The 25,510-nt window shown below is 45.2% G+C and overlaps 1 protein-coding gene across 1 annotated transcript in view; it reads right to left on the minus strand.

Moving 5' to 3' along the window:
* The window catches only part of CACNA1I (calcium voltage-gated channel subunit alpha1 I), a 2,078,868-nt gene that overhangs the window by 40,960 nt on the left and 2,012,398 nt on the right, over positions 1 to 25,510 (minus strand). The window contains 1 exon segment of the mRNA XM_040359583.1: positions 8,301 to 8,475. Within this exon segment, the coding sequence (XP_040215517.1) occupies positions 8,301 to 8,475 (175 nt within the window).

Below are 25,510 nucleotides of genomic sequence, written 5' to 3' on the forward strand. Positions count from 1 at the left end.
TAGAAAATAATCAAACAAAGAAAAACACTAGAACAGGGGCAGAAAAATTTGGCCTTAGGCACTGGTGGCGGTGCCACAACACTGCAACCCCTCACAGATACTCTAGTTGGAGCGCTGTAATAAGCCCTGCTGCAAAGAATTGCATCAAACATTTTTATTACACGCCCCTGTTAAACAGGGGCAGAAAAATTAGGCCTTAGGCACTGGTGGCGGTGCCCAGAACCAACAATGTTCTTAGAAAATATCAGCAAGATCATTGAGGAGGAAAAGTATATTCAGTCAGCATAACAGAACAGTCACTCAGCATCAGCATAGGCAGTCTCCAAGGGATCTGACATTTCAAAAAAATTATTCAGTTACATCAGCATCAGGTGCTTGGTAGCTGGTGGTGATCCAAGCCTGATTCATTTTTATGAAGGTCAGTCGATCGATGGAGTCGGTGGAGAGGCGCACCCTATGATCGGTCACAAAGCCTCCAGCAGCACTGAATGTGCGTTTTGAAAGTACGCTGGATGCAGGACAAGCCAGTAGCTCAATTGCGTACTGTGCAAGCTCTGGCCAGTGATCCACCCTAAAGACCCAGTAAGCCAGAGGATTTTCGGTGGGGAAGGTGTCCAAGTCTGATCTTGCCCCTAGGTATTTCCGCAACATTTAAAACAGACGCTGGTGATGGTTGCTGGAACCGGTCATACCTTGGGGCTGCGGACTAAAAAATTGTCTGAACGCATCGGTCAGACGGCCACCTTCTCCACCGCTCCTTCTGTGACTCACCGAAGCCTCAGCAACACGTTGTCCAGGACCAGGATTTGGTAACCCCCCAGTCTCTGGGAATGCATTGCACAGAGATTTCTGCAAGGCCTCCCGAAGATGTTTCATCTTCTGCTCCCTCTGCGACGGCAAGATAAGGTCCACAACCTTACTCTTGTAACGTGGATCAAGGAGAGTTGCCAGCCAGTAATGATCCCTCTCCTTGATACCACGAATACGAGGATCCTTACGCAGAATTTGCAGGATCGGGGAGGCCATGCAGCGTAGGTTTGCTGAGGCATTCAGGGCAGAGTTCTCTGGGTCACTGAGCATGACAGGATCCGCAGCCACCTCATCCCAGCCACGTAAAAGTCCATGGGTTCCTTGGGACTGTAATTGATCCCTTGAAGACTGCTGATGGTGCTGAGTGCTAGGCTCCACCTCCATGCTGCTGATACAATCCTCCTCCTCGTCTTCTTCCTGTGTGCTAGGCAGGCAAGCAGGACCACTGTCTGGATAAAGGGGGCCTTGAGAGGTAAGGAAGTCCTCCTCTTCCTCCCTCTGTTCTGCCTCAAGGGCCCTGTCCATTATTCCACGTAGCGTGTGCTCCAACATGTGAATAAGAGGGACAGTCTCACTGATGCATGCACTGTCACTGCTCACCATCCTCGTGGCCTCCTCAAATGGTGACAGGACAGTGCATGCATCCCTGATCAAGGCCCACTGGCGTCGGGAAAAAAAACCCAAGCTCCCCTGACCCAGTTCTGCTGCCATATTGGCACAGATACTCATTGATGGCCCTCTGCTGCGTGTGCAGCCGCTGCAGCATGGCCAACGTAGAGTTCCACCTGATGGGCATGTCACAGATTTGGCGGTTCTTGGGCAGGTTGTATTCCCTTTGGAGGTCTGTCAGCCGAGCACTGGCATTATATGACCTTCGGAAATGCACACAGACTTTCCTGGCCTGCTTCAGGACATCCTTTAAGACCGGGTACCTGCCCAAGAACCGCTGCACCACCAAATTCAGAACATGAGCAAAACAAGGCACATGGGTCAGTTGTCCCTTTCGCAGGGCAGAGAGGAGGTTGGTGCCATTGTCGCTAACCACCATTCCTGGCTTATGCTGGTGTGGCGTCAACCACCTCTGAGCCTGCCCCTGCAGAGCTGACAGAACCTCTGCCCCAGTGTGGCTCCTGTCTCCCAAGCACACCAGCTCTAAAACTGCATGGCATCTCCTTGCCTGCATTCCTGCGTAGCCCCTCGTGCGCCTACGGAGCACCGCTGGTTCCGAGGACACATCAGCACAGGAAGAGGCCACAGAGGAAGAATAAGAGGAGGGGGTGGAGGAGAGAGGTGTGTCACAACCAGTAGTAGTATTTTGGAGGCGTGGTGGCGGAACTACCTCCAACACTACTGTACCTTGTCCTGCATCCTTCCCAGCTGCCAGCAGAGTCACCCATGTGCCGTGAAAGAGAGGTAACGTCCCTGTCCATGCCTGCTGGACCATGAGTCAGCGGTAATATGCACCTTACCACTGACCGCCCTGTCCAGCGAGGCATGGACATTGCCTTCCACATGGCGGTAGAAAGCCGGAATCGCCTTCCGTGGGAAAAAGTGGCATTTAGGAACTTGCCACTGAGGTAACGCACATTCCACAAACTCATGGAAGGAGGCAGAATCTACCAGCTTAAAAGGCAGTAGTTGAAGTGCTAGCAATTTCACTAAGCTAGCATTCAACCGCTGGGCATGTGGATGGCTGGGAGATTACTTCTTTCGGCGCTGCAGCAGCTGGGGCAGGAAAATTTGTCTGGAACAATCTGCCATCGGTGTACCGATAGTAGATTGCCTGCATGTACTACTAGGTTGTGACACACCTAATTCTACACCTTCAGTCCTATCAGTGCAGGCTTCAGAGAGGACTGAGGGTATAGTGGGGTTGGAGATCCCAGCTGATGAGGGGCAAGGGGAGGTCCGCTTTGTTCTTTGGTGTGGGTTTTTCAGGAATGCTTGCCAACGAACTGCATGGAAGGTCGACATGTGTCTGGTCAAGCATGTGGTGCCCAAGCGGGTGATGTTTTGGCTACGCGAGATACGCATGAGACATATGTTGCAAATAGCAACGGTGCGATCTGATGCACGTCTCAAAAAAGGCCCACACCAAAGAACTTTTGCAATAACGCTGAGACACAGCAGTGCCCTGCACAGGCGTAGCTCTGCGTTGTAATGCAGTCGGTGTGCTGTCCTTAAGCTGGCCCCTGGAGGGCATCCTGCCTCATTGGAGATGTGCTTGTGCCTCCTCCTCCTCCTCTCTCCTATCAGGCACCCACGTACAGTCAGTGACCTCATCATCCCCTCCCTCCTCATCACTGTCGAAAATCTGGCAGTATGCTGCAGCTGGGGGAACATGACTGCCAGATTGCTGTGCTTCTTGGGCACCCCCTTTCTCTGGGCTCACATTACTGCCTTCCTCTATCTGTGTTCCATCATCGGAGCCTTCAAAATGCTGCGCATCCACATGCAGCATGTACCCAACACTGTGTTCAAGCAGTTCGGGGGACTCCTCAGGAGGACATGGTGGGACTATGGAAGGAGTTAGTGATGCCATTAATCAGAGGGAAGAGGACGCCTTGGCAGGTACTTTGCCAGACAAAGTAAGCTCAGCCTGGGTGAGAGAGGAGGAGGATGAGGATGGCTTGGTCATTCACTCTACCAATTTGTCTGCATGTTGAGGCTCAACACAGCAAGCTCCCTAAAAGAAGGACGAGCGTGTCCAACGGCCACGTGCTGAAGAGGGTGCACCGTGTTCACCACCAGCACTGTTGCCTCTAGACCAGCCCTCAAAATTTCCACTCGCCTACTAGCATTTGGCGAGTGAATTTAAGCTGGGGGCGAGTGATGACAGGGCTGCATGACCAATCTCCCTCCAATCTGTGCCTACACTTAGAGTCCCGATGAGATTGGCGGCCGAAGAGGAAAGGTGCATGCTCGGGAAAAGTAGTCTGGTGAGCCGCGCACAGGCAGAGCAGTACACAGGTGCTCTCCTTACAATTCTCATTAAGCCATAGGACCTAACAGTATGACCTCTCTGAGCCTGCCCCCAATCCCCCCGACCAATGTAGCTGGAGAGCAGAAAGTAATGAGTGAGGTGGAGGATTGCAAAAATTACCACTCCGGTGCAGCGCTCACTGAAAGTTGCCCTGACATGAGAGCGGCAGCCTTCTAGTTTGTGCAGTTTTCTTCTCCTTGTGCTCTATGTAAGTGTCCAACAGTTTAGCCTGAGCACTGTGAACAGACTGGTCTCAATGTGTGCTGTGCGCTGTCAGTGTGCACTGTGCTATGGTGTCAATGGCTGTGCAGTTGTGTGGATCTCAGCGCTGGATTGTACTCCCTCCCACTGTGCTGCAGCTCCTCTCCTCTCTGCCAGCCTGAATAAAAAGGGGAAGTGGGGACATGCAAGCGTGGAGCCGCACACACTGATGATGAGATAAATGGGAGAGAGAGAGAGGATGGATGGGAGTTGCAGAGGAAACAGCAAGAGAATGGGAAAGAGACCCAGTTCTAGTGCCCTGTCCCTCTGGTCTGCCCCCAGTGCCCTGTCCCTCTGGTCTGCCCCCAGTGCCCTGTCCCTCTGGTCTGCCCCCAGTGCCCTGTCCCATTTTGTTAAAGTTGTTGTTTGTAATATTTACTTTTGTAACTTGATTCTGCATAAAACATTCCATGAGATAATCGACGAGGGCGTGTTTACGGGTGCAATTAGGCGCAGGGCAGTGTATGAATTAGGTGGGGCAACTGGTGGCGAGTAACTCTTGAGGCCTGGCTAGTAGCTCAGGACTTGAAATTTTGAGCCCTGCTCTAGACGCAGAGCCTGCTTGCCCTTGTGACTCTCTGCCTCTCTTTGTTGTCCTTCCAGACATTATAATGGCCTGCAGAGGACAAAGTCAGTACACACACCTCGTAGCTTTAGGTGCAAACTGCAGAGGACACGTGCAGTACACACCAAGTAGCTTTATGTGCAAACTAATGAGCACACTTGCAGTATACACCAAGTAGGTTTAGGTGCAAACTACTGAGCACACTTGCAGTATACACCAAGTATGTTTAGGTGCAAAGTAATAAGCACACTTACAGTATACACCAAGTAGGTTTAGGTGCAAAGTAATAAGCACACTTGCAGTATACACCAAGTGTGTTTAGGTGAAAAGTAATAAGCACACTTGCAGTATACACCAAGTAGGTTTAGGTGCAAAGTAATGAGCACACTTGCAGTATACACCAAGTGGGTTTAGGTGCAAAGTAATGAGCAAACGTGCAGTATACACCAAGTGGGTTTAGGTGCAAAGTAATGAGCAAACTTGCAGCATACACCAAGTGGGTTTAGGTGCAAAGTAATCAGCACACTTGCAGTATACACCATGTGGGTTTAGGTGCAAAGTAATGAGCAAACTTGCAGTATACACCAAGTGGGTTTAGGTTCCAAGTAATGAGCACACTAGCAGTATACACCAAGTGGGTTTAGGTGCAAAGTAATGAGCACATTCCATTACTACGGCTCTCATCAACTACTGTAGACGGCGGAGTCACAGAGGTAACATGCCACCCAAAACTCCTCCGGGGGTAGTGCTACACGCTTCTATTCCCAAAGTTGCATGGATTACTTTTAGAAGTCCTGCAACCTCTTCTAGCAACATTTTCTATTTAGAAGCGGCCTCTACTTCATTTTCTTTCTCCTCAGAGTCTGTTCCATCTGGAACAAGAGAAGAAGATTCTTGGGAGGTCTCCTGTTAAAATTTGAGAGCCGTCTTGGGGTTCTGAGGAAGGCTGCGGAGCCCTGGGTTCCCTTGAGGGACCTGGTTCTTCCCTTAGGTTTGACCTAAAGGCTTGAAAGGTGGCACGGAGTTCATCCTTAATAGTAGATACTAAATCGCCACAAAAGGATGGAGACTCCTCCCTGACTACATTTGCAGTACAATCTACACAAAGCGACTTAGTCCAATCCTCGCTTAACTTCTCCTTGCAGACATGGCACCTTCTTTTGACTGGTTGGGCAGAACTTTTGGCCTGCACAAACAGAAGAGAAAAGACAAGGGACCACGCTAAGCAAACTGTTACACAGTACAAATCAATACACCCAGGTGCACTTAGGAAAAAAACACTTCCCACTTCCTTGTGTCCCGCAAGCCAGCACAACCATCACCTTTCAAAAGGTCCCCAGATAGTAGGCAGACATGTTAAACTAACAGCCAGTGCACCACCAGGGAGATGGGGGTGGGGAAAAAAAGGGGGGGAAAGGTGAGTAACCCCCCCACAGGAGAAAACGGGCCAGAGTTAAAAGAGGACATAGTCCCTTACCTTAGCCTTGCTGGTGCTTTGGCTTGCCCCCTTATCCGCTGCATCGCTCTCCATAGCTGCACTGCAGACGCCTGGTAAAGAAGCCGGTACCAGATTTGAAAACGCTGCCCGTTGATCTGGAAATTTAGGCACCAGTTGACCCTGCCCTCTCCCTCTGCGCTTTTGCAGCTGGAAATTACACGTGCACTGACCCAGAAGTGCTGCCTCTTCCCATGCAGGGTGCAGCCGAGGCTCTCCTCAGCCACCAAGGCAATGGCGGCTGCCAAACTCCACACCGCCATTCCTAGCAAAACGGGTAGCCAGCGGGAATACAACACTGCCCCTCTGAGCAAAAAAGGACCATCCAATGAGGAGGCAAGTGGGAGGATCACTCTCCTGAAGAAAATAGACCTAACAGGTGAGAACCTTGCGTCTCCCAGGAAAGCCCTGAGAGATCATGGCTCCCACCAGAGGTGTTCCTCCGCCTGGAGGAAACAAAAAAAACTGATGGAAGCAACATGGAGGCCTCCTATTAAAGACTTAATTGATGAGGTGTTTCCTGTGGGAGGAGGAGCCATGATTTCTCGGGTGCTGTCCTGAAAGACATTTTGGAAACATGCGCTACTTTACAGGCATAATATAGACACCCCCTAGGTACAAAATTTAAAGGAATATTTCACTTTTATTGTTTCACTTTAATCATTATTAAAATCACTGCTCCCGAAAAAACTGCCCTTTTTAAAACTTTTTTGCATTGATACATGTCCTCTGGGGCAGGACACAGGTCCCCAAACACTTTTTATGACCATAACTTGCATATTGGCCTTTAAAATTAGCACTTTTGGTTTCTCTCATACACTTTTAAAGGGTGTTCCGCGGCTTTCCTAATTTGCCGCGAACACCCCAAATTGCTTGTTGTTAGAAGTAATGGGCGAACAGACAATGTTCGAGTCTAACTCATGTTCGACTCGAACAGATAGCCCATCCCTACTGACCACTTTTTACAGTAGGTCAAAATGCACTTGAATTGAATGGACCAGAGGAATCCTAGGTAGGCATCTCTCCACTATGTGACCCCCGCAGATTGTGGGTGAGGATAAGGGAACAGACTCCACCAAGGACACACAAAAATAACTCTGTTTTAATATATATTTTTTAAAGTAACACAATATTTTACACTCACATGTGACTGTGCTATGCCGAGCACTGAGGTGTCTACACCATGTGCGGGTGGAGAAATCGGCATGGAATGGCGTGCTATCCATGCCTCGTTCTGGATATACCAATAAGGATGTCACATAGAGGACCCGGAAGTGATGAGTTTGCTCCTCTACGTACGTTTCACTGTACTGGCATCTTCCTGATGACACAAGTACAGCAGAACGTATGTAGAAGCATGGACTTGTACATTTTGTACGTTTTTTAGCACCAACACCTTTACATTTGATTTTTTTTACCTTAGCCCAGTTACTTCACAGGATATATGAAAGGGTTTATAACCACTTTAACTTAAATGGGTCATGTTTGGCAGTGATGACACATGACATACAGTAGGTTATAATTTTTGTATTAGCTGCAGCATGTGTACTGCCCTATCTGGCAGGCATGTAAAAACGTGCAAAAACGCACTGCAATAACACTACAGAAACATATCAAAAGCAAACTGCATAGGTGTGAATCAAGCCTAAATGGATGATAATGAAAACCATATTTAGTCAGCAAACATGTTAGAACATTACATTTGCCTAAACATTGTTATCCAAAGTTTAGTTCCATTGCACAATAAATTGTGTCAGTTTTACAATTATGTTAAAAATGAGCAGTTTTTACAGGCTGTTGCTTGCAAAGTAGCATTTAAGACTAAGGCCCCCTCCACGGACTCTGCCGCTGAGAAGGCGGATGACAGGTCTGTTTCCACTCACTGTGCAGAGACGGACCTGTCAGAGGCCTGCTCTCCTTTATGGGGATAGGATGAAAATGAAAATGAAAATGTCCGCCTGTACTTTTTTAATCCAATTCGATCCATCAGACAGATGGAAAATAGGGTCTCTATCCGTCCGAATTTAGCGGATCGGATGTCAGCCGATATGTCACCACTGACATTCATCGCTCCTTAGAACTGCATTGAGTGTCCGTTCAAGTCCACTAAAAAACTGACAGGTGGACCTGAGCGGCTTGCATGTGTAAAAGGGGCCTTACTTTCAATATAAAAGATTGTTGTTTACCTGGGTTGCTTTCTTCTTTCAGCCAGCTGTCCCAAGACTCTGCTGGGGGTAATGAGATCTTGTCTATCTCACATAAGTATTGTTCAGCTGCAGGAGAACCGGGAATGCTTGCAAGTGGAAAATGGTTTTCACCAAACATTCCAATCCCCAAAGAGTCTGGACTGTCTTGGCCATCCTGTTAATGAAGCAAAACAATTTAAATTAGCAGCAATATTTTATTTAAAGAGAATTTGAATAAAGGCGTTTCAACACAGTAGAACAAACTAACAACACATAAGTCATCTTTGGTCAATTCAGTATGGCTGTGTGCTGCTACAATTGGAAAAAAAAATAACCCTTATTTTCAATATGAATAAGAAGATTTTGCTAATGAAATACTGTAGTATCTATACTGAAAGAGACAGAAACAGTCAAAACTGGAACTGCATGGCATATATCATAAGATATTGCCATTGCAACTAGTATCAAAGTGACAGTAATTATTGCCATTATGTTTTAATGAAACAAAATATACATTTCACCTGAGGTTTAGGCTTAATGCTAAAGGATAGATTCAGATTAATGGGTTATTTAGGTCTTAAAGTGTTACTAAACCTAGGATCCTGCATTATTATATCTGGTCTCCCACAGTAAACAAAACATGGAAATGCAATCATTTTATTAAATATAAACCGTTAAATGCCTTTTCTCATCATCAGCAATATATAGCAGTCTTGTGACTTCTATCAGTGCCTGGTTAAAGCTTGTAGAAGGAGATTTCATATTGCACTGGCTGTTCTATCAGGATGCAGGACCCCTGACCCTCTGTCTAGACAGTGCTGATTGGCCCTGTGCTGATCACATGCGCTCTCCCAAGAAAAAAAAACAACTCTCTAGCAATACACACCAAACCGTATACGTTTAGCCTGACTCTGGTAACTCTGTCCTATTCAGACATGTTTTTGAAACAATGCAAGAAGGGGAGGATCTGTGCATACAGGATCAAACAGTATTTTTACACAATGCAGAGGATTAACCCCTTAGGTTCCACAGTGAGTATAACAAGCGTGCTTTACTGCATATACAGACTGATTTTACTATTGTGGGTTTAGTAACACTTTAGGTTTAGTGGTTCACCTTTCAAAAAAAATAAATGCATGTATTTTTTTCCGGTATCTTCCTCTAGCTTTTTGCCTGTATCCCCTTTCAGGCTTTCAGTTACAAAGCTGTAGGAAGGCTGAATGAACTATAAGCATGCTGAACAGTGCGCTCACAGCCAATTCAAACCACAAGTATGTTTGCCACAATGAAAGATGGTATTTCTTAGTTTCTTCATTCACAGGAATCTGTGAAGTAATGACGTGGCTGTGTCAGCAGAGCTCCGCACAGCTGTACATTTTTCAAAAAGAGACAATAGGTTCAAGGAGAGAATCCAACTGCAAACTTTTTTTTTTTTTTGGTACTCTGTCCCAAGTTTGTCCTCTTTAACATACAATGCAAGAATCCTAGCCCCTACACCCTTAAAGGGGTTGTAAAGCTTTGCATTTTTTCTCCTTAATGCATCCTATGTATTAAGGTGAAAAAACACCTGATGCTTACAAGCCCCTCAGTCCCCCGGTTTACTTACTTGAGCCATCGAAAGTCCAGCGTCATGAATGCGCTGGCTACCCCCCCCCCCCCCCCATCTTCAGGCTGTTCTTGGCTCTTTATTGGAGATTGATAGCAGTGCAGCCATTGGCTCCCACTGCTGTCAATCTAATCAATGACTCGGCGTGCCGGGGGGCAGGGCCGAGTAATAAGTCAGCGGCTATAGAATCCGGCTGTATCACGGGAGCGTGCCCGCAAGCTAACCCCCTTGGGAGAGAGCTTCCCATGAAGGGAGTTAGCTCTTGTGGGGAGGAGCCGAGACAACCGCCATAAGAAACCCAGAAGACCAGGATCGGGGCCACTCTGTGCAAAAACGAGCTGCACAGTGGAGGTAAGTATGACATGTTTGTTATTTTTTTTTTATTTAAACCTTTACAACCCCTTTAACTCTGTGTTAGGACAGACATTGTTCAGATCTAGTTACATGTGATTATAATGTCCCTGTTCTGCCTTTCGTGTGCGCATCCAACAAGGATACCATGTAAGTATGCCTTAGTTACTTGGAGGGAATTAGGCAGGGCCCAGAAGGGAGTGCATGCTGGCTGCCAATGGCTGAAAATCACTTGATTTTTTTTCAGAAAATGTTTTATAGAAAATAAAGGCACAGATATCAAAATTTACAACAAGTTCAAAACAGTCATTTAGGTTCTATTAATCATAATAGGAAAAATTCTCACATAACATTTAACAAGCCCAGTAGTGTGAACCCAGCTGACCTCAGTCACAAAATGATAATACAGCATGGTCATATATAAACAGTAGGATCAAACATCCCTAGTAACCTTGTCTTCTAATCAAAATACAGTAAAAAATCACTTGTCAGAGGAGTTTAACTCAACCCATAAGTAGTCTATACGTCACCAGTTCTAGTGGACTTAGGCCTGGGGTATCCAACCATGGACCCCAAATATTTTCAAATTTGCAGGGGTGTCCCCAGTGTTGGTAAATATACTTCTCCAGCCTAATGCCGCGTATACACGATAGGAAATTCTGACAAGAAATGTCCGATGTGAGCTTTTTGACGGAATTTCTGACCGTGTGTATGCTTCATCAGACTTTTGCTGTTTGAATTTCCGCCAACAAAAGATTGAGAGCTGGTTCTCAAATTTTCTCAAAAAATTCCTATCGGAAAATCCGATTGTCTGTATGCAATTCCGACACGCAAAAAAAAAAGCATGCTCAGAATCAAGTACGAGACGGAAGCGCTCGGTCTGGTAATACTAGCGTTCGTAATGGAGATGGCACATTCGTCACGCTGCAAATTATTGGATCTTTTAATGCAGCGCTTTATTTTCTTCTTTATAATGCTAGAATAATTAAGTTGTTTTGCTGTTGATATTCACACACAGTTCAGACAAACGTATTTCTTTTATTTCGTGATCTCATGAATAATCTTTTTTTTTTTTAAAGCCAGATCTCTATAATAATGTTTAGAATTATTTTTTAAAGTCATCTTTTTTCCCTTTTTTTATTTTAATCAAGATCTCCTGTTTTTTTTTTATTATTTTAACATTATTTTCTAGTGATCTCCATATTTTTTTTGTGTCAAGTTACCACAACAACAATATTATCCAGTATTTTTCAACCTCAAGGAGGTTGGTTGGTGTCTCTTGTTAATTTGACATTGTATTTTTGAAATGTACCTGCCTACTCACAAACTGTCCTATTTTCAGAAAAAATAATATCCATTTATTCTGGCTTATAATAAAATTAAGAAGAAGGCAACGCTGGAGAAACTACTAGTATTTGCGAAGCCTTTGGACCCCAGGGCAGACGTCAACTATTTACAAAACAAAATTGGTAGCTTGAGAAGTTCATATAATAGGGAGCACAATCTGGTCCTGGACTCCGAGAGATCAGTAACAGCAGCAGATGACATATATGTCCCCAGTCTGTGGTACTACATCTTCTGTCAGACCAGACTGAACCCAGGCCATCACCTTGTCTTCCCTGTAGCCTTCCCTGTAGCCTTTCCTGCAGCCTTCCCTCCAGCCTTCCCTGCATGCTTCCTTGGAGGCTGTGGCTCTGGTGGTGGAGTTGTGGCAGGAGGAGGAGGAGGAGGATGGGTGTGCTCACATAAGTGGATGTTTTCTGTCAGTTTGCCCCTTAACCCCCTTATGAAGGGCCTGAAAAAGCCTGCAATTTAGCAGCTACATAGCAGCCATAGGACTCTTCAGCGTCGGGGGGATTTTAGGGCCGCATTAGCCTCCCTAATAAGGCACAGTGCTGCCTCCTCCATGTTCCTCCCCTTCCCGGGCCTTTTTGTTGTAAGGCGGAAGTGAGGCACCTGAGATTGTGTGAGGCTACCGGGCCCGGCCACCTCCTGGCTGACACCTACCCCCGCCTCTTCCTGGCTGCCACATTCCAGAGCCTCGTCCTCACTGAGGTCTTCCTGTGTATAAAAAAGGGTCATAGTTTTAGTTTTTGGTTCATCAATCACACACAATTTTCAGCTCATGACTGTTGCAAATTGAATGTTAATTAATAGAAAAGACTCTTATTCTGTCCCCAGCATTTTTCATTCTTCTCCCGATCATTTTTGGCCACTACTGTCTATTGATATGTAAAACACTTGTTGTAAAATCATTAATTTGTTATCAATAACAACATCTAGTTAACATCAATCATTTTAGCACAATACATATGTTGAACAATACTATACCTGGCTCCAGCTGGGCTCCTCCACTTCTTCCTGGATGGAAGGCCCAGGTTGGTCCTCGCAAACCTCAGCTGTGGTTGAGGGAAGGGTGGAGGAAAGTGTGGAAAGTGTGGAAAGTGATGCGTCGCGGACCTGCGTCTTCACAAATTCCAGCAGTTTCTCCAGCACTGCTTTCTTAGCAGAATGGCACGGATGGGCACATGTACGTACAGGTGCGTCCTGTACTAGTACCCAGCCCTGGGTCGCGGGCGCGCACCAGCGGCACGCTCCCGCGACTCGGTCCGAAGCTCTGTGACCGGGACCCGCGGACCCGCGGACCTGATCGCCGCTGGAGTCCTGCGTGAGTAAACACGGCTTCCCCATTCTTCACTGTGGTGGCAGCATCGATCGTGTCATCCCTTTTATAGGGGGACACAATCGATGACGTAACACCTACAGCCACACCCCCCTACAGTTGTAAACACACTCCAGGTCACACATAACCCCATCAGCGCCCCCTGTGGTTAACTCCCAAACTGCAATTGTCATTTTCACAATAAACAATGCATTTTAAATGCATTTTTTGCTGTGAAAATGACAATGGTCCCAAAAATGTGTCAAAATTGTCCGAGGTGTCCGCCATAATGTCGCAGTCATGAAAAAAATTGCTGATCACCGCCATTAGTAGAAATTTTTTTTTATAAAAATGCAATAAAACTATCCCCTATTTTGTAAACGCTATAGATTTTGTGCAAACCAACCGATAAACGCTTATTGCGATTTTTTTTACCAATAATAGGTAGAAGAATATGTATCGGCCTAAACTGAGGAAAATTTTTTTTTTTATATATTTTTGGGGGATATTTATTATAGCAAAAAGTAAAAAATATTGAATTTTTTTCAAAATTGTCGCTCTATTTTTGTTTATAGCGCAAAAAATAAAAACCGCAGAGGTGATAAAATACCACCAAAAGAAAGCTCTATTTGTGGGAAAAAAAGGACGCCAATTTTGTTTGGGAGCCACGTCGTACGACCACGCAATTGTCAGTTAAAGCGACGCAGTGCCAAATCGCAAAAAGGTTCTTTAGCTGCATTTTGGTCCGGGTCTTAAGTGGTTAATCTCCCACAAATTGCTCAGATCCCTATACCTGTCTATGAACTGGCCCATGAAATCATGTTCTTTGAACTGTTTCATATTTTCTACAAGACAAAAACACTAATTTCAGGCTAAACTCTCCTAATCTTATCCCAATATAGGCCTCAATCTAAAATCAGTATAGGCCACTGATGCCCCACACACGTGTTAGCTTTATATACACTGCGCATTTGTGAAACTCTGCACACGTCGCCCGCCCCTGATGTTCTTTCTAGTATATTCCCCACCCATTCTCTTTTGTCACAGTGGGCGAGGAACATGGCGGAGACACAACAGGTGTGTGATAATACCAGTAACGAGGAGGAAAGCCCAGAGCCAGAAATGTCCCGATCCAGGAGGAGCTATAAGGCCTTAAATATGTCCTTTGCCAGAGATGGTGGACATCTTGAAGAGGACTATGATGGGAAGTATGGGCCGTACCCCAACCTAAATGTGAGAGAGGCTAAGATCATGACTATAGTTGTAAGAAGTCTGCACAGGAATTTTGGGGTACAACAATCCAAGGTACAATTGAGGAAATGCTGGTCAGACCTGAAATTGAGGGAGCACGATCAGTACAGATAGATCAGGAAACTGCTTCTAAAAAGTAAGTATTCGTCCTGTGTTCCTATTATTATTATTACTTGCATGTGCTTTTCTTTACTGTTGTACATTTTAAAATGGCAACGTTCAGGTTCGTGGGCACAGTAATCAGTCGTAGTAAATATCGTTCGCCCACTAAATACGATGTTTTTGGCAGATACAGGTTAAATATATTTGGTCATGTCTATTTGTATAAAAATATGTTTAGTACATTGTTGTCTAGATGTGTTTGTAACGAAAATTAAATGCAAACTTGATTCAGTGTAAAGGAGAGGACACTCAGCAGCTGTTTACAGATCTGGACTCTGGAGCACTAGTGTGGGATACCAGAACAACCTTTTTAGGGTGTCCCACACAGGTGCTCCAGTGGATACTTGGAGTGTCTCTATGTGTGTAACTTGTCCAAAAAAGGTAAGTATTCCATCTTTGGTTAGGGGAAAAATCATGTCTTCAGCTTGGAACTCTGACAAAACTGTAAGGTACCTGTGGTAGGTAGTCTCTGAAGTGGAACTTGTGTGCTGAGGATTCAGGCGAAAAACATAGTCAGGCAACAGGTCAGGCAAAACAGTACACAATCAAAATCCAGAGAGTGGTCAGGCAGGCAAAGGTCATACACGAGCTGGCAGTGAAGTACAAAATCAGCAGGCTAGAGAGTAGTCAGGGATTCAGACAGAAGTTAAACACGATAATCAAGATCACAAGCAGTCAGAACCCCCAGGGAGCTAATCCACACAAACAGGTACTGAGAGATAGAATCACTTTCTATTTTTGGGCTGCATTGATTGAAAATTGTCCACGGCTGGCAGCAGGTGGGGCTAATGAGTCCAACGTAAGGCTTAATACTGTGAGGACATTTCCAAAAGTCCAGATCTCTGTAGCACAATAGGTAAGGCTGCAGCTGTGGAACCAGGAAGATCCCGGTTCAAGCACACCCAGGTACATGACAGGGCCCCCTCCCCAGTGGACCCCTCCGGGGGCCTAGCGGGGCTTAGTAGGAAAGGAGGCATGGAAGTCTCGAATAAGAGAAGGGGCATGGAGATCTTTGGCTGGAACCCAAGAACGATCTGTGACAGTATATCCCTTCCAATGAACCAGATACCGAAGTGAGAGCGTTACTACCAGTTTCTTGCAGAACGCTCTCCAGAATTGGCAAACAAACTGGGATCCGCGATCTGAGACAACATTGCTAGGTATGCCATGATATCTCACAATATGAGAAAGGAAGAGAGTAGACAGTGCATCCGCTGTAGGTAATCCCAGGAGCGGCACAAAATTAGACATTTTGGAAAAGCGATCCACTATGACCCATATAGCAGTCATGCCCTCAGACTTGGGTAAGTCTGTAATAAAGTCCATAGTCAAATAGGTCCAAGGCTGGCGAGGTTCCGGAAGTGGTTGTAACAGCCCAGTAGGCAATGTGCAGTTACTTTATTAGCAGCACAAGTTGGACAGGCAGCCACATAGTCGGTAACATCCCTTTTCATATGAGGCCACCAGACATGACGCTGCAAGGTCTTATGAGTGATGGTGACACCAGGATGACCGGATAACACACCATCATGTGCCCAGAGGAGTACAGGTTTTCTGAGGCTAGGGGCTACGAACAGGCGACCTGGTGGTATTTTCAAGCCTTTGGGAACACGATTCTGGGTTTCTTGTAACTGTTGGGAAAGAGCGGTAGAGATCTGTGTGATAATTTTGTGAGGTGGGATTATATACTGCTTGGTAGGTTGATCTTCATAGGTAGCAAACTGTCTGGAAAGAGCATCAGCTTTCTTGTTTCTATGCCCAAGAACATAAGAAAGAACAAAATTAAAACGGGAGAAAAACAGAGCCCATCGAGCCTGACGTGAGTTTAGACATCATAATTCAAAACTTTCAAGAAAAAAATGCTACTGGATGGATTCTACCAGACTTAGACTGTCTCTGGAAGAGCACGGCACCTGCTCCTACCTCAGAGGCATCAACCTCAACTATGTACTGGAGATCGGGATTTGGATGCTGAAGAATTGGAGCTTTGCTGAACATGTCTTTTAATTGCTGGAAAGTTGATTCTGCTTCTGAAGACCACACCTTTCCTTGTCATAGCAGTACGGGGGGGCTGCAATGGAGGCAAAACCTTTGATGAAGCATCTGTAGTAATTTGTAAACCCTAGAAAGCTTTGGAGCCCTCTTAATGTGGTCGGTTGGGGCCATTGCAAGACAGCGGAAAGTTTTTGAGGGTCCATTTGGAAACCGACATCACATAATGTATCCAAGGAAAGGAATACGGCTTTGATGGAAACTGCATTTCTCAATCTTCGAGTAAAGATGGTTTTCTCTCAGTCGTTGCAATACCTGCTTTATATGGGAGATGTGCTCTAGATGAGTTTTGGAAAAGATAAAAATGTCGTCCAAGTATATGATCACAAAACTGTTGCTGAAATCATGAAAAATGTCATTCATAAAACGTTGGAAGACAGCAGGGGTGTTACACAACCCAAATGGCATAACCAGATATTCAAAATGTCCATTACGAGTGTTGAATGCTGTCTTCCACTCGTCCCCTTCTTTAATTTGAATCAGATTATAAGCCCCTCGTAGGTCTAGCTTGGAGAAGATAACGGCCCCCTTAAGTACTGAATAATTTTTTTGGAAATGTCAGATCCCTTCAAGACTGCCTATGCTGATGCTGAGTGACTATTCTGTTATGCTGAGTGACTATCTTTTCCTCCTCAATGATCATGCTGATAGCTTGTACAGTAGGTGACCGCGATATTGTGTCAATCTTGCTCCCTTTCTTGGCAAGATTGACCACCTACGAGCCCCATCGCGGGAGCCAGCGCCGAGCTGGCTTGCCGCGATGGAGACAAAGCCGTCATAGAAGCGACGGGAGATCCGACTTGGATTCCCGCCAATTCTAGCTGCGGCATTTGGTATGCATTCCTGAGAGGGAGAACTCCACGCCAAATTTTATATTCCATAAAGATTTTATTAAGAGCAAAAAGGTATGGACAATGTTGCATATACAACCTTAATATCAACAAACATAACATGTCCTCACACGAGGATTCACAGCAAAGTGTTCACATGAGGGGGGAACGGTACAGATTAAGCAAGTGAGACAAGTATCATAAAACATAGACATATTCCGTGTAAATTATCTCATCCACATATACTTCGTAGGGAAGGTGCATAGTAAATCGATCTAGAGGCAATATTTCTACTTGCAGCCATTCAATAGGCCTCTATGTCTTCCTAAGGACAACAGCTAACCCAAAACCCTTGTTCACTTGTACCACGTCCCCTATTCACTTCGTGGATCCTCTCGGTATAGGTGGGATGGATGCGGGGATCGACTCGGGGACACCCCGTTCGATCCCAACGTCCAACCTCAGTATACAAGCAGAAGAGAAGAGCAAAAAAGTAGGAGAGAAGGGGGAGGGAAAAAGGGAAGAGGTGAGAAGAAAAGAGAGAGAGAAGAGAGAAAAAAAAAAAGGGGGGGGGGGAAGGGAGGGAGGTGGACTCAACACAGGGGAGGGGAGGGGGAGCATATTACCGGACACAATACTCTTTAGGAGGTAAGTGGGGAGGCCCACCACCCCCGCCGTCTACTGAACAGTGGAAGCTCCACATATTAGCCATGTCACACATCAGTCGTCAGTTGAACGTATCCTTCAGGATCTCAATTAAGGGCTTGGTACTCTGCTGAGTTCCGGAAATCGAACCACTCAGTCCAGACAGAAGTGAAGTTAGAAATTCTATCGTGTGCAGTGCTTATCAGCTCCTCCATCGCTGCAATGCGGTCAATGCGTGCTATCCATTCCTTGGTAGTGGGAGGTGCCGTGGCTCTCCAGTGTACAGGAACACACAGTCTGGCTGCATTGACCATATGCATTGCTACTGAGTTGCGATATCGCTTTTGGGCAATTTTTGAGAGATGAAGAAGGTATTGTGCTGGTGAAAACTCCAGGGGAAGCGTAGAGACCGCTGTCGTCACATCATGCACCTTTTGCCAATATGGCTGAATCAGGGGACATTCCCACCAAATGTGGATGAAAGTACCTAAGGCCTGTCCACACCTCCAGCACCTATCTGTTACGGCTGGGGCAAACTTGTGTACAACATCCGGTGTCCTATACCACCGCGTCCTAATCTTATATCCATTTTCCTGAATGCTCACACTCACTGAGCCTTTAAAGATAAACCAGTTGATCTTCTCCCACTCTTTCATCTCAATTGTTCTGCCCAGCCGGGTTTCCCAGGAGGCTTGTTCCACCTGCACAGACACAAAGGGCGCCTTGTACATGGAGGCGTACAGCATTGAAATGATATGTCTCTGAGGTGACTTACTAGAGCACAATGACTCAAGTACCGTGGGTGGTTTCGTAAAACCACCTCTGATCCTCGGATCATCCAGAAAGTGTCTCAATTGGAGATACGCAAACATAGGAAATTTCTTTGTTAGGGATATCTTCTCAAGGTCCTTCAGAGATAGAAACCTATCTCCTGAAAAGAAATGTTTGGCCAACATTTCAGTATGTGGCCATTCGGCCACCAGGTAGCTATCATCTCGTCCCGGGAGAAAATCTGGGTTACCCCTAAGAGGGGTCAGTCTACATTCTGTCTTAGATACTTCAAACTTATCACAAGCTTTCGTGAATGCCGATAAGGTTGCTCCAACTATCGGATGAGACAGGACGTCGGGCGTCCAATGCCTCTTGGAGATCCAAGGTGTTTTCTCGAGTTGGGCTCCCGTGATCTGATTTTCCAACCATACCCAGTCTTTACAGCGCGTGTGTATTCGCCAATCCACTACACGTGTTAGGTGCGTAGCCCAATAGTATCGCTGCAAGTCCGGGAGACCAATACCCCCCTCTACTTTGGGCATCACCAACTTCGCCCAGCTAATTCTGGGTGTTTTGGATCCCCATAGAAACTTCCTGCATATTCTTTTGTAAGTTGCGAAGAAGAAAGGCGGGAGTGCAATCGGGATTGTCTGTAGTTTATAAAGCATGCGGGCAAGTATCGTCATTTTCAAGATAGCAGCTCGTCCGAACCAGGAGATTACGGGAGAATCCCATTGTAACATATCCTGTTGTATGGCCTTCAGTTCAGGCACGAAGTTCTTCTCATACAGGTCTGAAAGTTTACCTGGGAGCCGAATGCCCAGATAAGTAATATCATCAGATTTCCAGCGGAAAGGGAAATTCTCCTGGCAGCGGAGCACTAGCGATGGAGGCAAAGAGACATTTAGAGCAAACGACTTGGAATAATTGATTTTCAAGTGCGAAATGTATCGAAACTGTTTAAACACTTCTAATAGATTAGGTAAGGCTATCAGGGGGGAGGAAAGGAAAAGCAAGATATCGTCGGCAAAGGCCGCTAGCTTGTATTCCTTTTGGCGAATTTTAACTCCTGTTATATCAGGATGGGCCCGAATACAGCGAAGTAGGGGTTCCAGTGTGAGGATATACAGTATAGGGGAGAGGGGGCACCCCTGTCTGGTGCCGTTGTGGATGGAGAAGGCCTCTGACAGGTGACCATTGACTGGGACCCTGGCTCGTGGAGTTGTGTAGAGCGCTCCAATAAGAGCCCTCAGTCTGGTTCCAAGACCAAGTGATTCCAGGACCGAGTGCATATAGTCCCAGGCCACCCTGTCAAAGGCCTTCTCCGCATCCAGTGACAAAAAGAACCCTTCATTTTTTGTGGAAGTAAGCCAGTGATGTAAATTAATGGCCTTGATGGTGTTGTTCCTGGCCTCCCTGCCAGGGACAAAACCCACCTGATCAAGACCTACCAAAGCTGGAACATAAAAGGCCAACCGCGTCGCTAAGATTTTTGAGAAGAGCCTTACGTCGACGTTTAGGAGCGAAATCGGCCTATAGTTCGTCACGTCTGAGGGATCCTTGCCCTCTTTTGGTATTACTGCGATATAGGCTTCCAATAAGGTGTTAGAATTAGGTGGGGAGCTCGCCAAAGAATTGAAGGCTTTGAGGAAGCCCGGCACCAAAAGTTCAGAGAAGCATTTATAATATTGTGCCGTTAGGCCATCTGGGCCTGGGCTCTTGCCCGGTTTGGTGGCCTTCAGGGCTTCTACCCATTCTTCAGAGGTCAACTGCGATTCTAAGGTTTGCTGATCTTCTATGGACAATGCCCGAGGACAATATTTACTTAAAAAGTCTTTAATCAGGAGACAGAACAGAACTGGAATCCTTCATTACTACGCTCAATAATAATGAGCGTGGTATACGCTTGTCATATGAGGCCAGTCAAGAGTCAATCGACTTCCTTGACCTTACTATAATGAAAGACAAAGATCTATATCAGACCAAAACTTTCTTTAAAAAAACCGACAGGAATTCTTTTATTCCTAAGGGAAGCTGTCATCATGACAATTGGTTGAACTCGGTTCCAAGGAGCCAATTTGTAAGGATGAGGAGGAACTGTTCTACCTTGATAAACTATGAAACACAGGCTGGCATTCTTAAGGATAGACTTTTGGAGAAGGGTTATGACCCTGAATCTTTGGAGAGTACCTACAATGAGGTGGCTGCAATTGAAAGGAATACTTTGCTTGTGTCAGGCCCTAAACACAGTAGAGATAGACCGATTGTGCCATTTATCACGACATACTCAAACCAGCATTATGCCATTAAGAAGTTAATTAAAAAACATTGGCATATACTATCCAATGATAGAACCATAAATTCTTTTTTACCAACTAATCCTCAGGTGATATTTAGGGGTGTACCTTCATTACGGGACAGGATAGCCCCCAATGTGGTGGATCCACCCACGAAGAAAGTGTCCTTTTTTCAACGTAATATAAAGGGCTACCACCAATGCAGGAATTGCACAGTGTGTAAATTAAATAAGATTAAATCTAAGAAAACTTTATGTTTTAAATCCATGAGCACATTGAATGAACACAAAATCGAGCCATTCATCACGTGTAGCACTACAGGCGTGGTGTATCTTTTGGAATGCCCTTGCGGGTTACAATACATTGGCAGAACTAAAAGACCAATGAATGTCAGACTTGGTGAGCATATCGCCAATATTAGATCAGGATTCCCGCAACACTCAGTATCCAGTCACTATGACCAACACCATGAACGAAACCCTGAGGGGACCCTCTTTATTGGAATAGATAAGTTTGAGCCCCACTGGAGAGGTAGCTCATTGGTTAGGGAACTCTCTAGGATGGAGATGGCCTGGATATACAGAGTCCGTACATATAGTCCTTATGGACTAAACATAGATACTGACGTTAACGCGTTTATAGACAATGGCTAATTCTTGTGTACTTGTGATGAATTTCTGTGAACCATCTCTGAACCTTGGTACATCTGGGCCTTGACGATGGCTTACCCCTACAAGTTTACCTTACTTCCAACCCATTTGTCACAATTCTTATATTTTTATATTTTATATTACAATTAATTTTTCAATGTGCATCCATTAATTTTTCAATGTGCATCCATTAATTTTTAACTAATTTTTAATGTACATCCACTGATGGGTGGTTAGCTTATGGTAATTTCACAGTTTTGCTCTGTTATACAGATCAAGATTATCTTGATCATTATATTTATTAAAATAAAATAATTTTTTTCTCCCTATGGATGTTTTGATTACATTCATGAGGCCTTTTTTTCTGTTGTTATAGCACGGGCACAGCTTTGTCTGCTTAAATTGCGGATTATTTGCTGCTTTCGTGTTATGTAATTATTAATTAACTCACCTTTTTTCTCTATGAATTTTTTGCACTTTGTAAGGATACCTAATACTGGAATTTAGATTTTTATTTTCCTGCATTTTGGATGTTGACTGTCGGATAGCTTTATCATACGCTTCCTGACTTAGTCTAATATCATGCTAATTTTTAATGTGGGTATCCGTTGATAGATTTACCAACTGCTGGACAGTAAATACATTTATTTGTATATTGACATCAGATCTGCAGTTGTTTAAACTGCGGATCTGTGAGTAATTCACATTGCTAAATGGCTTAATTATACAGTAATTTGGATAACCTAAGCCTCTTAATATCACATATTAACTATCTCTTTACTGGTCTAGCATTAAAATTTACTTGGTGACAGATACGCGCAGCCCTGTATTCCAGTGGAGGTGATTTCTGTTATGATGCTTGGTTTTAAAAGTGGTGAGTCAATATGCCGCTTTTTTTCTTGTTATAAGGGTTTGTCGATACCCACTAGCATCACAAGTTTTTAAATCCACCGCAATTTTTAAGTTTAGTAGCTTTTTTTTATACTGGCAGCGATCCCAACTTAAAAATGGCGGCCGATGCCCGCGATCTCCCAAGGTTCAGAGCTGGGCGGTCCCGGGTGTTGTTTACTGTTATAAGAGTGGCGAGTCAGCGCGTCGCTCGTATCCCCTGGAAGAAGTCATTCTTGTGACGAAACGGCGTAGGGAGGAGCGACGTGCTGACGTCACCACGATCCACGCTGTCTACCCGGAAGGACGAGCAGACAGCAGAGCCGGCCGGCTATACTATTATCGATCGCACTTTTTATACTGTTTACATGTGAGTGCAATACCTTTTATACATTAAATATTTTAAAAACGTTATTACACCATGTGAGTGTTTTTCTCCTCTGGGTCGCATCTATGGAGAGAGTTGGTCTGACATAGAGGATTGGTGATACAGGAGAGAGAGTGGCAGCTTATCCAGGACCCTTATAGACCTATGTCTTACATGCTTGATTATATTCTTGCTCTGGTAAGCAGCTGATACATAAGTGGTGGTGGATTTATCATCTGATTCACAAGATTCTTAACTGGATATTTTACTTCACCCATTCGGAGAACTTCCTGTCACTTTTTGCAATCCTCTGTGATACATCTTATATGGACTCTTTGCACTAATCTTTTTTTCAGTTTTTGCACTGGGATTTTTGTGTACTTGAAACATAATTGATGTTTTATGTTGATTTAATTTGCAGCGCAGCTTTTCCTTTTTATAAGGAATTCCCTAGTATCTGCTGGGCCCACCCCTTTCTCCTTTGTTCCAATGTTATACAACATGCTATAGTACTCCCGAAATTGACGAGCAATGTCTTCTGTCCTAGTATGGATCTTACCTAGCTTATCTCTCACATGGTGAATAGTGGAGGCAAGGACACGTTTCTGCGTGAACCTTGCTAATAGTCTACCCGGTTTGTTTCCGTGCTCATAAAACATTTTCTGTGACAGCATCATGCGTTTGCGTGCCTTTTTGTACAGCTCCTCTCGCAAGCGTGATCTAGTCTCCGCTAGTTCCACTGCTACCTCCATGGCCTTGGAGCCTTTGTGTTGCGCCTCTAGTTTAGCTATTTTATCAGTAAGCTCCTGGATAAGAGCTACATACACTCTTTTCCTCCTCGCTGCTATGGATAGTAGATGACCTCTCACAACACACTTATGAGCTTCCCATTGAGTCATGGGCGACACATCAGGTGTATCATTATGTAGGAAGTATTCTCCAATTGCTTGTTTAAGAGTGGCCACGTCTGCAATGTCTGTAAGTAAGGAGGCGTCAAGCCGCCAGACCTTTGTGAAGGGCTCTTTCTGCGGGAATCGTAGGGTTAAGGTCACCGGATGATGATCTGATAATACTAAAGTTTCGATTGTCGCATCGTGTAGGTACGCGAGATCTTTTTGGGTAAGAAAAATATAGTCCAACCTCGAATACCGTTGGTGAGGGGACGAGAAAAACGTGTAACCCCTTCCACTGGGATTCAAGGTGCGCCACGTATCGTGAAGAGCCAAAGAGGCCAGTCCTATTTTCGCTTGCCTCAAAGCTGAGAAGGGGAGGGATGAGTGTCCTGTAGATGTATCGAGAGTCGGATCTAGAGCCATGTTAAAATCACCTCCGAGAATCAATAGGCCCGATTTGAAAGCGGTAAGTTTCGTAAGTGTATTCTTCAGAAAAGCCACCTGTTTGGAGTTAGGGCAGTATATGTTAGCAAATGTCATCAGCTTATCTTTCCAAAGCCCTTTAAGAAAAATGAATCTGCCCTCCGGGTCAACCATCTGGTCAGTGAGACGGAATGCAAGAGATTTTGCAAACAGAATTGCTACCCCCTTCGTTTTAGACTCAGCACAGGTCGCATGGAAGACCTCAGAGTATCGCTTGTTGGTGAGACGCTGTATACTGTTTGATTTGAAATGCGTCTCTTGAAAAAAGACGATATGCGCCTTCTGTCTATGTGCTTCTGCGAGAAAACTTGAACGCTTCTCGGGAATGTTCAGGCCCCTGGCATTTACCGAGAGAACCTTGAGCGATAGAGGAGCTGAAGACTGCGTTATGGAAGCCATGAGCGTTTAGTAGATAATTTAACACCTACTTTTCAAGATGGTAGATGGAAAGGGTAGTAGGCAGGTGGGGGAAGAGGAGAAAAAAAAAAGGGGGGGGAGAGAGGGAGGGTGTAAAGAGAAGAAAAGTCAGAAAGAAAAAGGAATGGGCAGCATTCCCCAAAAATGGAGGGAAACAGAGATTATCTGTGTCCTATGTGAGGTATGATAGGAACGGGGCACTAGGGTGTCCACTCAGAGGAAAGGAGCAAGAGAGAGAGAAGGACAGAAAAAGAAAAGAGACAGAAAAAGACCCCTAATGAGGGGCAAAAAAAGGGACAAACCGGAGGTAGTCTAAGGCCTGCTGAGCTACCTATAAAAAGTAAAGGGTAGTCCCAAAAAGAGAAAAACCCCGATCCTATACCGGAAAGGAACAAGAGGGATCCAGCCCCACTTGAGGTGGGGAAGTGAACCTGTACCCGAACTGTCCAAACAGTCCCACCGTCCAGACCTCCCAGACCCCAGTAAAGTTGTGCCTGACCCAAGAAACCCTCCTGCTAATGCCAAGGTAGGAGGGTTGAATTAATGAGAACACCCACCTCTAAAAGTGATGGGCTCCCCATAACTCCCCCCCCCCGTTACCTATTTGGCCCGCTAAACCCATCCTAGGAGGAATGTTTGAGTTTATGTTTTCCTGTTTTCCAAAAATCTGGAAAAACCACCTTAAGTCAATATATGTTGCCTGACACTTGATTGCGTGTCGACCCAACCCCTGAGAGAGTGGCCACTGTATGGAATTCTCGAACGCAAGTTCCATTTCCAAAATGCTTCCCACTGAGGAAGCCTAACCGGTTTCTCGGACTCGTACAGAGTGGACAGCACAAACAACAGCAGTGAACTATAAATCAATTGTATAACAAAACATTG

Source organism: Rana temporaria, chromosome 7 (genome assembly GCF_905171775.1).
Source record: "Rana temporaria chromosome 7, aRanTem1.1, whole genome shotgun sequence".
NCBI classification, from domain to species: domain Eukaryota; kingdom Metazoa; phylum Chordata; class Amphibia; order Anura; family Ranidae; genus Rana; species Rana temporaria.